The sequence below is a fragment of the Salvelinus fontinalis genome, chromosome 6, assembly GCF_029448725.1.
Source record: "Salvelinus fontinalis isolate EN_2023a chromosome 6, ASM2944872v1, whole genome shotgun sequence".
In the NCBI taxonomy this organism is placed as follows: domain Eukaryota; kingdom Metazoa; phylum Chordata; class Actinopteri; order Salmoniformes; family Salmonidae; genus Salvelinus; species Salvelinus fontinalis.
Window position 1 is genome coordinate 30790219 of NC_074670.1, and position 22870 is coordinate 30813088.

The 22870-nt window shown below is 42.0% G+C and overlaps 1 protein-coding gene across 1 annotated transcript; it reads right to left on the reverse strand.

Annotated features, from left to right (window-relative positions):
* Positions 1 to 14756: 14756 nt before the first annotated feature.
* On the reverse strand, positions 14757 to 18534 carry LOC129857640 (transmembrane protein 79-like). The gene is made up of 5 exons (XM_055926090.1): positions 18427 to 18534; positions 17026 to 17865; positions 16574 to 16768; positions 16237 to 16453; positions 14757 to 16045 (listed from the first exon to the last, which is right to left on the reverse strand). Exons 2-5 carry the CDS (start codon positions 17714 to 17716, stop codon positions 15844 to 15846), a joined length of 1305 nt encoding a protein of 434 aa, XP_055782065.1. The 5' UTR covers positions 17717 to 17865; positions 18427 to 18534; the 3' UTR covers positions 14757 to 15843.
* Positions 18535 to 22870: the final 4336 nt, after the last annotated feature.

Sequence of the window (22870 nt, forward strand, 5' to 3'; positions counted from 1 at the left end):
GGTTACATCAAGGTTCTATTTTTATCTGGGCCATAACTCCCATCCCAGAATGTGTTGAATAGGCCTATTAGGAAGTCATAAAACCATGCAATAGGTCATGGTTTATTATTTTTTGACCCAGTATGTTTGCAACTTTACACATATACAGTACCAGTCTGGACTAGAGGTCGACCGATGAATCGGAATGGGTGATTAATTAGGGACGATTTCAACTTCTCATAACAATCGTTAATCGTCATTTTTGGGCGCCGATTACATTGCCCTCCACCAGACTGCGTGGCAGGCTGTTACTACCTGTTATGCGAGTGCAGCAAGGAGCCAAGGTAAGGTGCTAGCTAGCATTAAACTTATCTAATAAAAAAACAATCTCAACATAATCACTAGTTAACTACACATGATTGATTGATATTACTAGTTTATCTAGCTTGTTCTGCGTTGCATAGCATCAATGCTGTGCCTGGTAATTTATCATTGAATCACAGCCTACTTCGCCAAACGGGTAATTTAACATGCGCATTTGCAAAAAAAGCACTATCGTTGGGGCAATGTACCTAACCATAAACATCAATACACAGGTATATATTTTTAAACCTGTATATTTAGTTAATATTGCCTGCTAGCATGAATTTCTTTTAACTAGGGAAATTGTGTCACTTCTCTGGCGTTCTGTGCAAGCAGAGTCCGGGTTTGGGCCGCCTGGCTCGTTGCGAACTGTGTGAAGACCATTTCTTCCTAACAAAGACCGTAATTAATTTGGCAGACTTGTACATAATTATGACAACGCTGAAGGTTGTGCAATGTAACGGCAATATTTAGACTTAGTGATGCAACCCGTTAGATAAAATACGGAAAGGTTCCGTATTTCACAAAGAATAAGCGTTTTGTTTTCTAAACGATAGTTTCCGGATTTGGCCATATTAATGACCTACGGCTTGTATTTCTGTGTGTTATTATAATTAAGTCTCAGACTTGATAGAGGAGTTTGACTGAGCGGTGGTAGGCAGCAGCAAGCTCAAGCATTCATTCAAACAGCACTTTGCTGTGCTTCAAGCATTGCGCTTTTTATGACTTCAAGCCTATCAACTCCCGAGATTAGGCTGGCAATACTAAAGTACCTATTAGAACACCCAATAGTCAAAGGTACATGAAATACAAATGGTATAGAGAGAAATAGTCCTAATAATAACTACAACCTAAAACTTTTTACCTGGGAATGTTGAAGACTCATATTAAAAGGAACCACCAGCTTTCATGTTAGCTTTTTTACATGGCACATATTGCACTTTTACTTTCAACACTTTGTTTTTGAATTATGTAAACCAAATTGAACATCTGTCATTATTTTTGAGACAATTCATTTTATTGGTGTATTATATTAAGTTAAAATAAGTGTTCATTCAGTATTGTTCTAATTGTCATTATTACATATATAAAATCGTCCGATCAATGGGTATCGGCTTTTTTTGGAACTCCAATAATCGGTATCAGCGTTAAAATCATAATCGGTCGACCTCTAGTGGACACCTACTCATTCCAGCGTTTTTCTTCATTTCATGGCAGAATAATAGTGAAGACTATGACATGACACATGGAATCATGTAGTAACCAAAAAAGTGTTTAACAAATCAAAATATAGCCGCCCTTTGCCTTGACAGATTTGCACACTTGGCATTCTTTCTACCAGCTTCATGAGGTAGTCCCCTGGAATGAATTTCAATTAACAGGTTTGCCTTGTTAAGTACATTTTTATGGAATTTCTTTAACTGCGTTTGAGCCAGTCAGTTGTATTGTGATAAGGTAGCCCTATTTGGTAAAATACCTTATGGCAAGAAAAGCAAAGAGAAACGACAGTCCATTATTTTAAGACATGACAGTCAGTCAATCTGGAAAATGTCAAGAACTTTAAATTTTCTAGAAGTGCAGTAGCAAAAACCATAAAGCGCTATGATACTGGCTCTCATGAGGACCGCCACAGGAAAGGAAGACCCAGAGTTACCTCTGCTGCAGAGGATAATTATATTAGAGTTACCAGCCTCAAATTGCAGCCCAAATAAATGCTTCACAGAGTTCAAGTAACAGACACATCTCAACATCAACTGTTCAGAAGAGACTGGGTGAATCAGGCCTTCATGGTCGAATTGCTACAAAGAAACCACCACTAAAGGACAATCAGACTGGCTTGTGCCAAAAAACACGAGCAATGGACAATAGACCGGTGGAAATCTGTCCTTTGGTCTGAGTCCAAATATGAGATTTTTGGTTCCAACCGCCGTGTCTTTCTGAGACAGTGTAGGTGAACGGATGATCTCTGCATGTGTGGTTCCCACGGTGAAGCATGTGTGTTGGAGGTGTGATGGTGTGGGGGTGATTTGCTGGTGACACTGTCAGTGACTTATTTAGAATTCAAGGCACACTTAACCAGCATGGCTACCACAGCATTCTGCAGCGATAGGCCATCCCATCTGGTTTGCGCTTAGTGAGACTATCATTTGTTTTTCAACAGGACATTGACCCAACACACCTCCAGGCTGTGTAAGGGCTATTTGACGAAGGAGAGTAATGAAGTGCTGCATCAGATGATCTGGCCTCCACAATCAACCAACTCAACCCACTTGAGATGGTTTGGGAAGAGTTAGACCGCAGAGTGAAGGAAAAGCAGCCAACAAGTGCTAAGCATATGTGGGAACACCTTCAAGACTGTTGGAAAGTAATTCCAGGTGAAGCTGGTTGAGAGAATGCCAAGCGTGTGCAAAGCTGTCAAGGCAAAAAGTGGCTACTCTGAAGACTCTAAAATATTAAATATATTGTGATTTGTTTAACACTTTTTTGGTTACTACATGATTCCATATGTGTTATTTCATAGTTTTGATGTCTTCACTATTATTCTACAATGGAAAAACACTTGAATGAGTAGGTGTGTCCAAACTTTTAACTGGTACTGTACATGTCAACAGACTGTACAAGTGCATGGATTCCTGGGCTTCGTCTCTATACGCTGACCTGAGAAGACCATTCAAAGCAATATGAAGGGAGCCTTCTTTGTTGACTCATCTGGTCAGTGGCTCAGAATATGAGAAAAGGGAGCAATGAAATGCCATTAAAGTATTTAAAGGTTTGCTTTTCCCTGCCCTGTACAGAAGCAGATGGCAGTGTACCAAAAGCCTCAATACACCCTAATAAAAAAACTTCCCCTCATATTCCTTGATGGATACTTTTAAACGCTTGTTCACCTACCAATGTAAAGGAGATAAGAAAAGTATTTCACAATATTGGGATAGTCTGTACAGCCAGGTTCCAAACCACTTGACCTGTTCTAGACATGAATTATATCTGCAACACTGAATATATCTGACCCAGATCTCCAGGATCAGGCCAGTAGAAACAGCGGAAGAGCGGTGTTGTCATCTCTGGGCTCTCTCTCCAGTCTCTGGGTCGACACCGCTGTCCAGCTCTGGAGAGGAAATCGGCACGTTAGTCATCGTTACAAAGCAATGAAGGTATTAGCATCTGAATTTTTCCAAACTCTTCCAACAGTGTGAGTATTTATCCTTTAATTTATCTTTTTGAGCCCATGACTTTTTAAAACCTACGCACTTGTGTCTGACACCGTTTTAATTAAGGGGGAAAAAACTTAACAGATGGCACCCGCTGTTAAGTGTTTTGACTCACCCATGCTGGCCTCACTGGGTGCTGCGGAGGGGAGGCGTCTGTGCTGGCAGGCAGGCTGGAGGTTGGGAACCAGAGGCCCTGGAGTCAGTACAGAGGATGGGGAGAGACTCATGACCCCCGTAATAGGAGCTTGGGGTCGGACCACCTCCATATCCACGCCTGCTCTCAGCGGAGGGCCAGAAAAAAGGGAAGTGATCAGTGAGCAGTACAAAGTATAAACTGAGCATACCAAACATTAGAAACACCTTCCTTGGACTCTATAAGGTGTCGAAAGTGTTCAGCGGGGATGCTGGCCCATGCTCGCTCCAATGCTTCCCAAAAGTTGTCAAGTTGGCTGGATGTTCTTTGTGTACTGGACTATTCTTGGTAAACATGAGAAACTGTTGAGCGTGAAAAACCCAGCAGCGTTGCAGTTCTTGACACAAACTGGTGCGCCTGGTACATACTACCATACCCCGTTCAAAGGCACTTAAATCTGATGTCCTGCCCATTCACCCTCTGAAAGGCACACATACACAATCCATGTCTCAAGGCTTAAAAATAATCCTCCCCTTCATCTACACTGAAGTGGATTAAAGGGATCATAGCTTTCACATGGATTCACCTGGGGTCTCATAACCGTTTGTGTAAATGTCACACTAAAAATCTGTGTGCGGCATTTCTGAAAAGACTGAGCACATACAAAAATAGAGATTTATAAACTTGGTGCAGGTTTCCATTATAAATCAGACCCGTTCTGAAACTGCGCGCGTGAACAAGCATTACAATTCTGCCTGAGAGGCCTCCCACGTGATGCAGTGGTCTAGGGCACTGCATCGCAGTGCTTGAGGTGTCACTATAGACCCGGGTTTGATCCCAGGCTGTTTCACAGCAGGCCGTGACCGAGAGACCCATGAAGTGGCGCAGCTTCGTCCGGGTTAGGGGAGGGTTTGGCCAGCCGGGATTTCCTTGTCGCATCGCGTTCCAGCGACTTCTTGTGGCTAGCCGGGCGCCTGCAAGCTGACTTCGGGCACCTGCCAGCTGGACGGTGTTTCCTCTGGCAGGGTTGTGTTTCGGAGGACGCATGGCTCTCGACCTTTGTTTCTCCCGAGTCCGTAAGGGAGTAGCAGCGACGGGACAAGACTGTAACCACCAATTGGGGGAGGAAAAGGGGTAAAAAATACAACAAAAACATTATACAAAAAAATTTGCCTGAAAAATGCCCATTATTCATATTTTTATGGTGACAATAGAGCCCTTATTTTCTATATACTTTGGAAGTATTAGAATTAACCAGAGGAAGTGTTCTAAAGGAAATAGCAATAGCGAACTTGATCAAATGTCTTTGTAGATGACGGCAGAATGTTAAACTTTTGCAGTGAGATTTGCTGTAGGCCCAGGCTATCCGACAGACAAAACGTTTATGAAAGACATCAACTGTGAATTTAATTTAATAGGGCCTAATGTTTTGCATTGACTTTTTCTCTAACCTATGCTTATGCTGCACTGCCCAAATTTTGAAACATTGTCTGCTTGCAGTGGTAGCCATACACACTTCAATGCAAAATATCAAGTCTGTTCACTTGTTCAATTCTACTGTATGTTATAAACCATGCTTCCTTCCTGATGCATTGAGCAAAATACTTTAAATAAAAGCGTATCTAATAGGCACAATTAACCCTTCACTCAACCCGCCCCTCTTAGTTACTGTTGCAACCTCGGGCATCATTTTCCCGGGAAGCCAACAAAAAAAACATTGAACCCTGCAATTAGAAAATATCCTGATTAAAAAATAAATATCCTATAAATCACATGGGATACGTACAGTTGAAGTCTGAAGTTTACATACACTTAGGTTGGAGTCATTAAAACTTGTTTTTCAACCACTCCACAAATTTCGTATTAACAAAATATAGTTTGGCAAGTCGGTTAAGACATCTACTTTGTGCATGACACAAGTCATTTTTCCAACAATTGTTTACAAACAGATTATTTCACTGTATCACAATTCCAGTGGGTCAGAAGTTTACATACACTAAGTTGACTGCCTTTAAACAGCTTGGAAAATTCCAGAACATTATGTCATGGCTTTAGAAGCTTCTGATAGACTAATTGACATCATTTGAGTCAATTGGAGGTGTACCTGTGGATGTATTTCAAGGCCTACCTTCAAACTCAGTGCCTCTGCTTGGCATCATGGGAAAATCAAAAGAGATCAGCCAAGACCTCAGAAAAAAAATTATAGACCTCCACAAGTCTGGTTCATCCTTGGGAGCAATTTCCAAACGCCCGAAGGTACCACATTCATCTGTACAAACAATAGTACGCAAGTATAAACACCATGGGACCATGCAGCCGTCATACCGCTCAGGAAGGAGACGCGTTCTGTCTCCTAGAGATTAACATACTTTGGTGCGAAAAGTGCAAATCAATCCCAGAACAACAGCAACGGACCTTGTCAAGATGCTGGAAGAAACAGGTACAAAAGTATCTATATCTATGTACAACGAGTCCTACATCGACATCACCTGAAGGCTGCTCAGCAAGGAAGAAGCCACTGCTCCAAAACCACCATAAAAAGCCAGACTACGGTTTGCAACTGCACATGTCCTCTGGTCTGATGAAACAAAAATAGAACTGTTTGGCCATAATGACCATTGTTATGTTTGGAGGACGAAGGGGGATGCTTGCAAGCCGAAGAACACCATCCCAACCGTGAAGCACGGGGGTGGCAGCATCATGTTATGGGGGTGCTTTGCTGCAGGAGGGACTGGTGCACTTCACAAAATAGATGGCTTCATGAAGAAAGAAAATGATGTGGATATATTGAAGCAACATCTCAAGACATCAGTCAAGTTAAAGCTTGGTCGCAAATGGGTCTTCCATATGGACATTGACCCCAAGCATACTTCCAAAGTTGTGGCAAAATGGCTTAAGGACAACAAAATCAAGATATTGGAGTGGCCATCACAAAGCCCAGACCTCAATCCTATAGAAAATTTGCGGGCAGAACTGAAAAAGCGTGTGCGAGCAAGGAGGCCTACAAACCTGACTCGGTTACACCAGCTCTGTCAGGAGAAATGGGCCAAAATTCACCCACAAAAGCTTGTGGAAGGCTACCCGAAACATTTGACCCAAGTTTAACAATTTAAAGGCAATGCTACCAAATACTAATTGAGTGTATGTAAACTTCTGACCCACTGGGAATGTGAGGAAATAAATAAAATCATTCTCTCTCTTATTCTGACATTTCACATTAAAAACAAAATGGTGATCCTAACTGACAGGGAATTTTTACTAGGATTAAATGTCAGGAATTTTGAAAAACGGAGTTTAACTTCTTATGGCTGGGAGGCGCTATTTTCACGTTCGGATGAAAAGCGTGCCCAGAGTAAACTGCCTGCCTCAGGCCCAGAAGCTATGATATGCATATTACTAGTAGATTTGGATAGAAAACACTCTGAAGTTTCTAAAACTGTTTGAATGATGTCTGTGAGTATAACAGAATTCATTTGGGAGGCGAAAACCTGAGAAAAATCCAACCAGGAAGTGGGAAATCTGAGGTTTGTAGTTTTTCAAGTGATTGCCTATCCAATATACAGTGTAAATTTGGTCCGATTGCACTTCCTAATGCTTCCACTAGATGTCAACAGTCTTTAGAACGTTGTTTCAGGCTTCTACTGTGAAAGGGGAGAGAATAAGAGCTGTTTGAATCAGGTGTCTGGCAGAAAGCCTTGAGTTTAGTCACGCGCGCAGCCGTGAGCGCGAGCTCCGTTCCTTTTCATTTCTAAAGACAAAGGAATTGTCCGGTTGGAATATTATTGAAGCTTTATGATAAAAACATCCTAAAGATTGATTCTATACATCGTTTGACATGTTTCTACGAACTGTAATAGAACTTTTTTGACACTTCATCTGGACTTAGTGCCCGCGCATTGTGCATTTGGATTACTGGACTAAACGCGCGAACAAAAAGGAGGTATTTGGACATAAATGATGGACTTTATCAAACAAAACTAACATTTATTGTGGAACTGGGATTCCTGGGAGTGCATTCCGATGAAGATCATCAAAGGTAAGTGAATATTTATAATGCAATTTCTGACTTTTGTTGACTCCACAAAATGGCGGGTATCTATATATCACTTATCAGCTTCTGGAATCAGTTCCAATTGCCCTGGGGGGTACGAACAAAGGATCTGGTTCAGGAAAGTCGTATTCCTGGTCGTAATGCTGGTGAGTTACTGCCGCTCTGATATCCAAAAGTTTCTCCCGGTTGTATGTAATAGCACAAAAAATGTTCTGGCCTAATAATGTAAGAAATAACACATACAAAAAATGAAATACTGCAAAGTTGCCTAGGGGCTAGAAGAACGGCTGCCCTCTCTATCGGCGACCATTTTATATATTTGTTATGACTCGACTAAAAAAACAACAACAATTGACCAGTCAACTAATTGGGGTCAGCCCTATAGGAATCACAGTAGCAAGTACCCCTGGTGCCCTGTCAAATTATTTATACATTTAAACAATGTTTTTGTAAAGCCCTCAATGGCTTTTGATGCGTTTCAAACATGAGCTTGTCCAAGGTGTTGGACTCGACAACAGTTGCTATCCATTGGTGGACTGCGATTGTTTGCCCAAAATTCTGGGGCGGAGCTTAGTGAAGGGTCAATTAAATGAGAGATGCGCATGGTAATTTGTTGTAGGCTATGGCTACTTCGGGAATATGAACCCATCATGGCCAGAAAAAGTGACACATTTATTCTGCAATGGTTATGAAAATATGGATTGTGTATAAATGAAATATTGTCTGCTCGAGAAATGTGAAAGTACAGTATTCAGACGTAAGCTACAGAAGTAACCTACAACCAAACGCCTGTTCCACCGTTAATAAACTTTGCGTCGGATCAGATGGCATAGAGCAAAATACTTGAAATGGCTTATCTATTTACTACTATGAAGTTGGTTCAATTAAACCAGAGATGGGACAAATGGTATCCTTGTTGTAGGCCTACGCTACCCCGTGAGTATGAAAACATCACAGAGAAGGTGAGGGATTTATTATAAAATGATGATGGAAATTAAATAAATAATAGGCTAGGAAATAAATGCCTATTTCTAATTATTTTCAAATGCAAAGACAAACTAAATAGATTGTCTCTCTTCTCACTAATGGCAAATGATTGCATCTTGTTATTAACCTGTTTAACTTGTTCATTTCCTTCATTTGCAGAAAATACTAATCTACTTGCCTGCTTGCAATGCAATACTTCAACTACTATAAACTGTGCTTACGCATGGTCTAAGGTTTGTGGGAAGGTGAGCACATTTTCATGTCAAGTTCGGTTTTTATAAATGCCAACTTTTGTGTGAAACCTGGCACAAACGTTTAATTTCCATGATCATTGCATAATAAATTCCTCACCTCTCTGATGGTTTCATACTCATGAGGTACATAGGCCTTTTTTTAGTATTTTTTTTAACTTCAGTTTATTTTAGTAAATACTTTCTTAACACTTTTTTTCTCAAAACTGCATTGTTGATTAAGGGCTTGTAAGTAAGCATTTCACTGTTGTATTCGGCGCACGTGACAAATCAAATTTTATTTTTGATTTGGGGTCTATTTTGTACATACGCACGGTTTATAAAATGAGGCCCCTGGTCAGTCTGTCATGAAAAGAGCAGTTGTTCTTAATGCTTTGTATACTCAGTGTATGGCTCTGTGAAGCACTTCCCAATAGCGTACATTCTTCCTTACTTCAACAAAACAATCCCTGATGTGACAAGCTAAATAGGTGAGAGCAATGTTCCCAAAATATTGTTCCCATTTAAAATAGGATTATCAGAGAGATTGAGGTAACTACTAATAAAAACCAGTAACTACCATATCAAGGTTCCTGATAAAGGAGGTCAGTTAACTATTAGCTTTTGGAGACCATTCAACAAGAAATTTGGAAAGATGGCCATGCAAGTGTTTTAATGGTCTTACCAATGGGGTCCTGTGATTGATGAGGATGGTAAATAGACTGATAGGAGGGAGGGAGGGGCTCTACATAGATGATGCTGATAGGTCTGGTTTTGGATGCAGAAATGTGGTGCTTACTGAAGTCTCCCCAACACATTCCACCACCAGCCGAAGATACATCTGCCAAAGGGATAATTTAAAAAATAACAATTAGGCCTAAGTATCAATACTCTGAAGTGATTTCCTCTCCTTATCTAATTTCATTCATCTGCACTGATGTGAAATAATTTGACTGGAGGAAGCCATTTTCAGTAGTTAGCTTAAAAGATTTTACTTAAAATTATGGTCAGATCAGTCCAGCTGAAGGAGAGGAGACCATGCAGGAAGCCTTTTTACACTGCTGACATGCACCCACCCTGGGCACCCAGCTCTTGACAGTAAGTGCAACTGAAGCACTTGACAGGAGGTGTAGGCGTAGACTAGTGCGGGTACTTTCGGACAGGTATGCCAGTATTAAGTCTTAAGCAACCACGTGATACATTGGGACTAAATGTTGCCTTGCTACTTTGGCCCCAAACTTCCTCAAAACTGTGGCAAATAATGGTGGAGGAGCATCAGCATTGGCAGTTAACAACACTGACTACTTATATTAAAGCCACAGTCAGATTTCCAGTAATTTCAACTAATGCAATATAGCCCACCCCTTAATTTGGAAGAATATGACTTATTATTCATAATTTGATAAGTACAGTAGTCTTATCATAATATTAGGATATATAACTCCATTGTTTATGTTTATGTTGACATAAAATGGATACAGGTAAACACATGATGTAATGTTATTCCTTCAGCACTATATATATAAAAGGTGTTTGCATGTGGAAAAGTTGTGCATTTGCTCCCTTGATATACACATTTTATAGTGTGCCTTTATAGTAAATAAAACTTTAAAATGTAAGATTATTATTTAGAAACCAATATACACAGGCAGTTAGAACAGCCAAGGCTAGCTTTTTCAAGCAGAAATTTGCTTCCTGCAACACAAATTCAAAAAAGTTCTGGGACACCGTAAAGTCCATGGAGAATAAGAACACCTCCTCCCAGCTTCCAACCGCTCTGAAGATAGGAAACACTGTCACCACCGACAAATCCACTATAATTGAGAATTTCAATAAGCATTTTTCTACGGCTGGCCATGCTTTCCACCTGGCTACCCCTACCCCGGACAACAGCACTGCCCTCCCCTCTGCTACTCGCCCAAGCCTTCCCCATTTCTCTTTCTCCCAAATACAGTCAGCTGATGTTCTAAATGAGCTGCAAAATCTGGACCCTTACTAATCAGCCGGGCTAGATAATCTGGACCCTTTCTTTCTAAAACTATCTGCTGAAATTGTTGTCACTCCTATTACTAGCCTCTTCAACCTCTCTTTCGTGTCGTCTGAGATCCCCAAAGATTGGAAAGCAGCTGCGGTTATCCCCCTCTTCAAAGGGGGGGACACCCTTGACCCTAACTGCTACAGACCTATATCTATCCTACCCTGCCTTTCTAAGGTCTTCGAAAGCCAAGTCAACAAACAGATTACCGACCATTTCGAATCCCACCACACCTTCTCCGCTATGCAATCTGGTTTCAGAGCTGGTCATGGGTGCACCTCAGCCACGCTCAAGGTCATAAACGATATCGTAACCGCCATCGATAGGAAACAATACTGTGCAGCCGTATTCATTGACCTGGCCAAGGCCTTTGACTCTGTCAATCACCACATCCTCATTGGCAGACTCGACAGCCTTGGTTTCTCTAATGATTGCCTCGCCTGGTTCACCAACTACTTCTCTGATCGAGTTCAGTGTGTCAAATCGGAGGGTCTGTTGTCCGGGCCTCTGGCAGTCTCTATGGGGGTGCCACAGGGTTCAATTCTTGGACCGACTCTCTTCTCTGTTTACATCAATGATGTCGCTCTTGCTGCTGGTGATTCTCTGATCCACCTCTACGCCGACGACACTATTCTGTATACTTCTGGCCCTTCTTTTGACACTGTGTTAACAACCCTCCAGGCGAGCTTCAATGCCATACAACTCTCCTTCCGTGGCCTCCAACTGCTCTTAAATACAAGTAAAACCAAATGCATGCTCTTCAATCGATCGCTTCCTGCTCCTGCCCGCCTGTCCAACATCACTACTTTGGACGGCTCTGACTTAGAATATGTGGACAACTACAAATACCTAGGTGTCTGGTTAGACTGTAAACTCTCCTTCCAGACTCACATCAAACATCTCCAATCCAAAGTCAAATCTAGAATTGGCTTCCTATTCCGCAACAAAGCATCCTTTACTCATGCTGCCAAACATACCCTTGTAAAACTGGCCATCCTACCAATCCTCGACTTCGGTGATGTCATTTACAAAATAGCCTCCAAAACCCTACTCAATAAATTGGATGCAGTCTATCACAGTGCCATCCGTTTTGTCACCAAAGCCCCATATACTACCCACCACTGCGACCTGTACACTCTCGTTGGCTGGCCCTCGCTTCATACTCGTCGCCAAACCCACTGGTTCCAGGTCATCTACAAGACCCTGCTAGGTAAAGTCCCCCCTTATCTCAGCTCGCTGGTCACCATAGCAGCACCTACCTGTAGCACGCGCTCCAGCAGGTATATCTCTCTAGTCACCCCCAAAACCAATTCTTCCTTTGGACGCCTCTCCTTCCAGTTCTCTGCTGCCAATGACTGGAACGAACTACAAAAATCTCTGAAACTGGAAACACCTATCTCCCTCACTAGCTTTAAGCACCAGCTGTCAGAGCAGCTCATAGATTACTGCACCTGTACATAACCCATCTACAACTTAGCCCAAACAACTACCTCTTTACCTACTGTATTTATTTATTAATTTATTTTGCTCCTTTGCACCCCATTATTTCTGTCTCTACTTTGCACTTTCTTCCACTGCAAACCAACCATTCCAGTGTTTTTTTAGTTTCTATTTGACTTGCTGTGTTGTACTCACTTCGCCTCCATGGCCTTTTATATTTTTATTTATTTATACATATATTTGTTTGCCTTCACCTCCCTTATCTCACCTCACTTGCTCACATTGTATATAGACTTGTTTTTTTTCCACTGTATTATTGACTATATGTTTGTTTTACTCCATGTGTAACTATGTGTTGTTGTATGTGTCGAACTGCTTTGCTTTATCTTGGCCAGGTCGCAATTGTAAATGAGAACGTGTTCTCAATTTGCCTACCTGGTTAAATAAAGGTTAAATAAAAAATAAAAAATAAAAAAAATGTATAATATGCCTACCCCTAATGTATTATCAGGCTATAGCATTGAGGCCTATAGAGCCTACCAAACTAATTCAATAGACGTTTTACTGTCAAATGTATACAGTGCAAGGCCGACAGGGATCTATGAAGTGTCAACTTCAACCCTAACTTCCTGGGTGGTATAATTCGTCTGTAGGTTAATTTTATGCATTTTTATAGGCTATATGTTTTTATCCATCAATTCTTGAAAACAATCATGTTCTTACCGTAACACCTGTTTTTCTTAAATGTTCGCAATGGACAATTTTCTTTGATTCGAAGCAGACACGCTCCGTGTTTTCTTCTAGCTGGGGCAGCTGCCATATTCTCCTTCTCTTGTCCCTTCACTTCGATAACTTTAGTGGTAAATACCCCTGGGGTACAGATGAGATAGGCCTACTTTGAAACTGACGTGCAAGGGGTTGCTTTCTTGTAATTCCGAACCCAGACTTCCCTGTGGCCAGACCAATAAATACACGAAAAGTTTGGTTAGACGTGAACAATTTTTGACCACCGACAAAAATAGCCCGTTAGTCGAAAAGTGTAGTCCTACGTCATAGGCTCGATGTTATGACGCCTTCAAAACAACTGGGAACTCGGGAAAAAACGAGCTCCGACTGGGAAAAAATTATTTGAACGGTCATCTAACTCGGAATTACAACTCGGGAACTCGAGTCTCTTTAGAGCTCCCGACTTGCTGACCTGAAGATCCCTGAAGTCATGAGTTAACCTCGTATTTTTCCGAGTTCCCAGTTGTTTTGAACAAGGCAATATGTTACGTTCATTACCAAGTGGGAAGGTGGTGATTACTAGTGGTGACGTTGTAAATACCAGTTGGATGCCTTGAACTCGTTGACAAACGCCGGATAGCTAATGGCCAACAAGCTGCGTCAACTATAAACTAAAAGTGCAGCTATCATACTTGTAAACAAATTATAGTTTTCAAAAAACACATCAATAGATTGCTTTTTTATAAATAATGTTTTGTTACATTTAACTGCCGAAAATCCTGTTATCAAGGTCATTTCCTTTAGTAGGTGAGGTCAGCATGTGGGAGAAGTCTGCGATCAGGGGTGATAGATGAGTTTCCCACATATAGAGTCCTCTAGTGCCCAAAAGCAAGTTTTAGCATGGGCAGCACCATTAGGATTTTCACCATTTTGAAGTAGTCAACTGGGTGGGACTTCCTACTGGTTAAGGAAAGATGATATATTTCCATCCAGGTCATCAGGAGGGATCAGCCAATTAATTACACTTGTGAGCAAACATTCCATAACTGCAGGTGGCAATAAATCGCCAAACTTGGCGTGGTCCCGTGTGGCTCAGTTGGTAGAGCATGGCGCTTGCAACGCCAGGGTTGTGGGTTCAATTCCCACGGGGGGACCAGGGTTCAATTCCCACGGGGGGACCAGGATGAATATGTATGAACTTTCCAATTTGTAAGTTGCTCTGGATAAGAGCGTCTGCTAAATGACTTAAATGTAAATGTAAAATGTTTATACCTGTTCAAACAACACACTCCAAGGCATGTATGCACCCTTTCAGTTTGTTTACCAACTCTTAGTAGAAGAAAATGTACTTCTTCAAAATGGAGATGGCCTCAATGGCACAGCGCATGCTCTCACAGAAGCCAAAATCTGACCGATACAATGTTGCGTCCTCTATCGATCTCTATGGTTTTCCACTAGTAATTACGAGTTGGAGGGGTGTTCAAGTGGATCTCTCCCAGTCGTTTGTGATAAATACCACCTTCCCACTTGGCTACGAACACAGCAATAACACAGTCAGAAAACAGGTGCCCATTTCAAACAACTGTAATGCACAAAAGTCTACCTTAAATGCTTGTTCATTTTTATTGGTCACTAAAAGGCTTTCAAAACAATAGAAATGTCAGCTTCACAAATGAAAGGCCAATAAAAACATCACTGTAAAAATCAGATTTCATACATAACATTTTAAAATACAGTAACAACTCCATTCACCCTTACAGGGCTGTGTATTGTGAAAGGATTAGTTTTCAGAGATAAAGGCATGGAGGTTGGGCCACCTGGGCAGGTAGGTACTTGTTGGATTTCTATAAGGTCACTGACATTTTGGGGAGGGGGGGGGGGGCACAAAATGCTGTGAAATGGTTCTCAATGTCAAAATCTTTGTACTAAATCAATTCTTTCATTTATTTGTTAGCTGTTATGACATTGCTTATGTGTGGATGTCCTTTTAAAAGGCAATACAGTCATGAAGATGAGACTAAATGTCCACTCAGTAGTCGATGACCTTTTCACAGAACATGATTGGTTATATTGAACATTTTCAAGAGGAAATTGACTAAGAAGTCTATAGCAAGTCTCAGTTTCTCTAAATGTCCCAAATGTCAATGTAATTGTTATTAGCTTGTAATACCAGATTCATAACCAAATGCAATACAGTAGAGTACAGATATACTTGTCAAACAGTACAGTTCAGCAAACTATTTTTCTGCAACAGGCCTAGCTAGATATTTCTGAGGAAAACAGTGGTTTGGTTATTTTCAAAACTTCCAAGTGGCACAATTCTGTGTGGATCTACAAACTCTTTGCATTGAGACAATTGTGATTTCAACATTATTCCATGGTACTTAGCTGTCAATTAGCAAATCTTCTACAGAATACATTCTACTGTTTCACTAGTGACGGTATAATGCCATGCAAGAAGATGAATTATTACGTAGAAACTTTCTCCAATAACTGTTTGTACATGCTCTATCACTGACTACCACTGCCCAGTCTATTCTACACATCATCAATGTGGTTTAATCACACTAGCACGATCCACTACCGTTTACATAGTAACCATTTGAAAGTTAAATTCCACCAGTAGGTAAAACAAATCCTGTCCCTCTTCCCCATCCTTCCATTCCTTCGGTCTTTACTCCATCCCCCTATCCCCAGAACCTCTGGCGGGAGGCTGGGGGTTGGTCTTGTTGGTGAATCACATTCTGGGCAAAGATGGTGCCCCCAGCATCCATGGTGAAGATGAAGTAGAGATTGGCACCCAGCATGGCCACGGTGGGCAGGAAGGACAGGCCGAAGCCAAAGCCCCGAACACTGCTGCCCAGTGCAGCTGCTACCCAGTACATCAGCCTGGCACAGAAGAGAGATGGACATTAGACAGATGCAGTCATTTCTATAGTCTGCCCAGACTGTATTAAATTGAGATCACATGTCATATAGGGTTATGACTGACTGGGCACTGAAATTGGACAACAGATTTCACTGCATCTCTCTGGTGTATGTGACAAAATAAATGTTTTTTTGCATTGTTGTTTCTTTACCTGCCGAAGGCGAAGATGATGGTGAGCAGGGGCACCAGTTTGAGCAGGTCCTGGCTCAGGTAGGGCGCCATTACGGCCAGCTGCAGGAAGTAGAGCAGGAAGAGGGTAACGGAGTCATCCACATAGCGCCGGTGCACACCCACCTCCCCGGCCTCCATCTCACACAGCGGCTTCACATCCCCCAACCGCATCCTGGAGACACCCAGCACCATCCAGCCTGGGAGGACAACACAAGTGTTGGCTTGTGATGGTAGTGTTGTTGTTCAACCCACCTTGCTGTTCACACCGGAGTAATTCTGGTAAAGAACATATGCTGAATGACCAATGAGCCACTCACCCAGTATGATGGGCACCACAGCGAAGACAGAGCAGCGCAGTGTGTAGACCAGCCTGAGGGGGGCACTGTCCAGCAGGGGGGCATCAAAAGGCAGGAAGACATAACCCCCCCACACTAGGAGGGGGAAAATCAGAGCTGCAGTGAACACAGACACCCCCACTTTGAGAGCATCCCTGTTGGCACAGTCACACCCACCTGGAGGGTAAAGGAAAGGAGAGACTATTAGTCTTTCTGCCCTCTGAAGTAAAAGAAAGCTAACAGAAACATTAACACCTTCTAGATCAGATTACCACAAAATAAGGGAGGAGTGGAAGGATGAATTTGCACTCACAAAACTATTTGAGCAGAGCCACAGTGGCTGAATGAACAAGGGAGAGAAGAGAAAGACAGACAGAGAGAAAGAGGTTGGAGGTCAAAAGACAGAAAGATGAAATGTTGGTGCATCTCTTTACATTTTGAGGACCCCCCCCCCACTGGCCAGTCGTGGTAGTAGCCATCAGGTGGGGTTCCCTGGGGAACGAGGAGGAGACTCTTCTCTGCGTCCACATCCCAGAATGCCTCCCTTTCTCTGGGAGATGTCGGAGCACTAGAGGAGTGTAGGATGGTGACAGATGGGTTGAAGACCTGTGCTGCCTTCTCTGGCAAAGAGTTCATACCATCTTCCACCTCTATCTCTACCTGCACCTTCTTCCCACTCTTACACAGCCCTGGGTGCTGCACCTCTCTCTCCATCCATTCTTCCCCCGTTCTCATTCTCTCCACTCCCAAACCCAGCCCTCTCTCGCCCTCCATCCGGCTTCCTCCTCCTTGAAGAGAGGTGCACATGGAGTGCACGCTCCTCCTCTCTCCCTCAGGGTCATCCCCCTTTCCCCTTCCCTTATCTTCTTTCACAGTCAATGCACTTCCGTTCTTTGTTGCTTTCTCTACATCCCTGTCACCCGGCCACTGCAGAGTGGTAGGCTCCAATTTAGCCGAGCTAACCATTTCGTCTTCCTCCTCCACCACTCCTTCCCTTCCCAATTCTTTAATCACCTTCTCCCCCTCTGCCCCCCATGTTGGGGTTTGGGGTTCAGCAGTCACCCCGCTGGTTTTGGAGGGTCTGTCTTCTAGCAGCTCCAGGTTTGACCGTAGGATCTCAGACATAGTTTTTTTTTAGGTATTCAGTGTCTCCAGACTTCGTCAGTAAGTCTATGCTTGATTGAGTGTTTTTACTTTGACTGAAGTTGTATCACATTGTCTGTTTCTTTCTTTGTGTCCCAGCTCTATTAGTTTGATGGTAAACAGCTCTTCACCTACAAAGAATAGTACATTTTACAGATTGCACATTCTATAGGTCATACATGTCTTCCCACGCAATGATGCCCCAAAACCGACAAGCTGTAACTTCAGACAGCATTCTAGTGTCATTAATCATCAAACAATAGTCTCTAAAGTTGAAAATTTTCCACGACAGTTGAGGTAAGCCAAGAACGATGAAACAATTAGAATCCCTCCCTGTCCGTTGCAAACAAAGCTCCGCCCAATGCATCTCATTATGGCCTGTGCTGTTTGAGTAGTCTAAGAAAATAAAGGCCCTATTTACGCATGACTACCAAAGAAAATACGCTTGCAATATTAAACCACTAAATAGAATATTGTTGACATACAAATAGCGTTGTAAAGTTCCCTGAATGTGTTAACTGCCCAGACAAACGTAGTACGCAGACCTTCAAAGCGCACTCCATATCACAACACGGAAGTTTCTCATACCAGCGCATTAGATAAAATGTTGGACTTTCCGACCACGTAAGAAGACCGCTAGCTATACAAAGCTGGAAAATACAGCTGAAAAAATATAAAAATGTAATACTCACCCAACCTTTGGGCTTATCAAACAACGAGTATGGGAATTTTATGGAATGTCTCTTACATCGTTTTTCCACTTCTGTTGTTATTGTGCAACTTATTTTCAGTGGGTGGAAATTCAGGTGTGGCCAGGTAAATTATTAAAGGGTATGTTCCTACAAAAAAACATTAAAGGAAAAGTACGATAGGAACTATCAGTAGGAAATTATTTAGTTCCTATCAAACTTGTCCTTTAACGTCTTTTAGAAACATACCCTTTAATAATATAATTTTTCTATTTAATCATTTCATGTACAAAAAAACAGTTTCAAGCAGTCTTATATTTATATGTGACTTTCTTGGGGTGAAAATAATTAGTGAGAAATTGTGGATATAGCATACAGTAAATGTTTTGTTTCATGTTATGTGTTGTTATTGCATTGGTGTGTATTTTAATCACTTTCTGTTGGTTACCCTTTCTTGGATCTATTTCCAAAAGCAATATTGGTGGAAACACAGCCCTGTCACTGACAGAATGAAGTATAGATGAACAGAGAAATGAACATGTTGGTGTTATCTACAAGAGGCCTATCATATTTCCTCAATAGATGTTATTTATTTAGTTGCCTAGCATTTAAAGGGATAGTTCACACAAATCACAAAATTGCAAATTCGTTTCCTTACTCTGTAAGCAGTCTATGGACAAGGTGTGACAGCAATTCATGCTTTGGTTTAGTTTCCCTGATTGTTTCCAAATGCATTTGTGGCACAAATCCCATTTAAGTCATGAGACCGATATTAGCATTCTTTTGCGCATCATGTTCAAATAATCTATTAGCGACTTTGATAAACTTCACGATACATATATATTTTTTTTTTTAATGATTTGTAAATTATGCACAGAAAATGCTTATCGGTCCCATGACTTTAATGGGATTTGTGCCACAAATTCTGAAACATTAGCATTTGGAAACAATGCCAGGGAAATAAAACCAAACACAGGAGGTTGGTGGCACCTTAATTGTGGAGGATTGCTGGAGCGGAATAGGTGGAATGATATCAAATACATCAAAAACATGGTTTGTCCTCCCATCAGCAGCCTCTACTGAAACCAAAGCATGGATTGCTGTCATATGTTGTCCATAGACTGCTTACAGGGTAAGGAAACCAAGGGTAAGTCATTTAGTAATTTGTGTGAATTATCCCTTTAAAATAGGCTAATTAGACAATATTCCCGCATATAATACATTTTTTCGGGAAGACATTTTTTTTCTGTATATCTAGACTACTTCATTGAACACAGCCTAGGTCTGCATGGTAATACGATTTTATTGTGGATAGCTTCCAACTACTTTCTCTTCAGATTAATCAAATGCCCCAGCCAAACATTTTCCATACCCATCATGGATCATATACTCGAGGTATTATACATAAATGGCATAATAATTCGTTTGACATTGTATTATAACCTTATGAAACCAGTAGAGGTCACAATAGCGTTAGCTGAACTTTACACACAATGGGGGGCCGAAAGTAAACCGATGACACCAGTGATGTATATAAACCCTGGATTGCTGTGTATTGGCCAGCGAGATGTTTTGAAGCCACTGGTCGGCCATATTGGCACTCCCCAGAAGAAGCAGCCCTCCATAGGAATGAATGGAATTCTGCAGTATTTTAATTAAATGTTTCAAGGAAAAAATACCATGTATTTAAACATTTTGTGTTGTGGGGACTGTAACATTAAAGGGACATTAGAACTTTCTAAAAATTATACTTTAAGGAAAATGTTTTTATATATATTTATTTATTTAGCTCACAATGTAATTTAAACGTATGCATTAAGGTATATTTCGCATCACCCGCAATAACATCTGCGAAATATATGTATGTGACCAATAAAATTTGATTTGATTTATATGGAATATAATAAACATGGCAAAAATAGACTTGAATAAATTGACCGAACTCAGTCAGCTGTATAAGGAAATAAGCAACCAGGAAACCACTCACCAGGAGGCGGCGCTCCTACTGGCCGGAGACTTTAATGCAGGGAAACTTAAATCAGTTCTACCAAATTTCTATCAACATGTTAAATGTGCAACCAGAGGGAAAAAAATTCTAGATCACCTGTACTCCACACACAGAGACGCTTACAAAGCTCTCTCTCGCCCTCCATTTGGTAAATCCGACCACAACTCTATCCTCCTGATTCCTGCTAACAAGCAAAAATTAAAGCAGGAAGCACCAGTGACTCGGTCTATAAAAAAGTGGTCAGATGAAGCAGATGCTAAACTACAGGACTGTTTTGATATCACAGACTGGAACATGTTCCGCGATTCTTCCGATGGCATTGAGGAGTACAGCACATCAGTCACTGGCTTTATCAGTAAGTGCATCGAGGACGTCGTCCCCACAGAGACTGTACGTACAGTCTAGGCCAAAAGTTTTGAGAATGACACAAATATTAATTTTTCACAAAGTTTGCTGCTTCAGTGTCTTTAGATATTTTTGTCAGATGTTACTATGGGAATACTGAAGTATAATTACAAGTATTTCTTAAGTGTCAAAGGCTTTAATTGACAATTACATGAAGTTGATGCAAAGAGTCAATATTTGCAGTGTTGACCCTTCTTTTTCAAGACCTCTGCAATCCACCCTGGCATGCTGTCAATTAACTTCTGGGCCACATCCTGACTGATGGCAGCCCATTCTTGCATAATCAATGCTTGGAGTTTGTCCGAATTTGTGGGTTTTTGTTTGTTGTCCACCCGCCTCTTGAGGATTGACCACAAGTTCTCAATGAGATTAAGGTCTGGGGAGTTTCCTAGCCATGGATCCAAAATATTGATGTTTTGTTCCCCGAGCCACTTAGTTATCACTTTTGCCTTATGGCAAGGTCCCGAGCAAGCTCTGTACTCGTGGTGCCCCGATCCCGCAGCTGAATCAACTTTAGGAGACGGTCCTGGCGCTTGCTGGACTTTCTTGGGCGCCCTGAAGCCTTCTTCACAACAATTGAACCGCTCTCCTTGAAGTTCTGGATGATCCGATAAATGGTTGATTTAGGTGCAATCTTACTGGCAGCAATATCCTTGCCTGTGAAGCCCTTTTTGTGCAAAGCAATGATGACGGCACGTGTTTCCGTGCAGGCAACCATGGTTGACAGTGGAAGAACAATGATTCCAAGCACCACCCTCCTTTTGAAGTTTCCAGTCTGTTAATCAAACTCAATCAGCATGACAGAGTGATCTCCAGTCTTGTCCTCGTCAACACTCACACCTGTGTTAACGAGAGAATCACTGACATGATGTCAGCTGGTCCTTTTGTGGCAGGGCTGAAATGCAGTTTAAATATTTTTAGGGGATTCTGGTCATTTGCATGACAAAGAGGGACTTTGCAATTAATCTGATCACTCTTCATAACATTCTGGGGTATATGCAAATTGCCATCATACAAACTGAGGCAGCAGACTTTGTGAAAATGTATATTTGTGTCATTCTCAAAACCTTTGGCCACGACTGTACATACCCCAACCAGAAGCCATGGGTTACAGGCAACATTCGCACTGAGCTAAAGGGTAAAGCTGCCGCTTTCAAGGTGCGGGACTCTAACCCGGAAGCTTACAAGAAATCCTGCTCTGCCCTGCGACGAACCATCAAACAGGCAAAGCGTCAATACAGGGCTAAGATTGAATCCTACTACACCGGCTCCGACGCATCCTACTACACCGGCTCCGACGCTCGTCTTATGGGGCAGGGCTTGCAAACTATTACAGACTACAAAGGGAAGCACAGCCGCGAGCTGCCCAGTGACACTAGCCTACCAGATGAGCTAAATCACTTCTACGCTCGCTTCGAGGCAAGCAACACTGAGGCATGCATGAGAGCATCAGTTGTTCCGGACAACTTTGTGATCACGCTCTCCGTAGCCGACGTGAGTAAGACCTTTAAACAGGTCAACATACACAAGGCTGCGGGGTCAGACGAAATACCAGGACGTGTGCTCCGGGCATGTGCTGACCAACTGGCAGGTGTCTTCACTGACATTTTCAACATGTCTCTGATTGAGTCTGTAATATCAACATGTTTCAAGCAGACCACCATAGTCCCTGTGCCCAAGAACACAAAAGCAACCTGCCTAAATGACTACAGACCCGTAGCACTCATGTCCGTAGCCATGAAGTGCTTTGAAAGGTTGGTAATGGCTCACATCAACACCATTATCCCATTATCCCAGAAACCCTAGACCCACTCCAATTTGCATACCGCCCAAACAGATCCACAGATGATGCAATCTCTATTGCACTCCAACTGCCCTTTCCTACCTGGACAAAAGGAACCCTTATGTGAGAATGCTATTCATTGACTACAGCTCAGCGTTCAACACCATAGTACCCTCAAAGCTCATCACCGAGCTAAGGATCCTGGGACTAAACACCTCCCTCTGCAACTGGATCCTGGACTTCCTGACGGG

What these genes read in the sequence shown, in the direction of transcription:
- LOC129857640 (XM_055926090.1), bottom strand. Translation starts at nt 17,716, where the DNA reads ATGTCTGAGATCCTACGGTCAAACCTGGAGCTGCTAGAAGACAGACCC. An exon ending in TGTGGTGCCCATCATACTGG is followed by an intron (nt 16,454 to 16,573) that starts GTGAGTGGCTCA and finishes TTGTCCTCCCAG; the next exon opens with GCTGGATGGTGCTGGGTGTC. An exon ending in ATCATCTTCGCCTTCGGCAG is followed by an intron (nt 16,046 to 16,236) that starts GTAAAGAAACAA and finishes CTTCTGTGCCAG; the next exon opens with GCTGATGTACTGGGTAGCAG.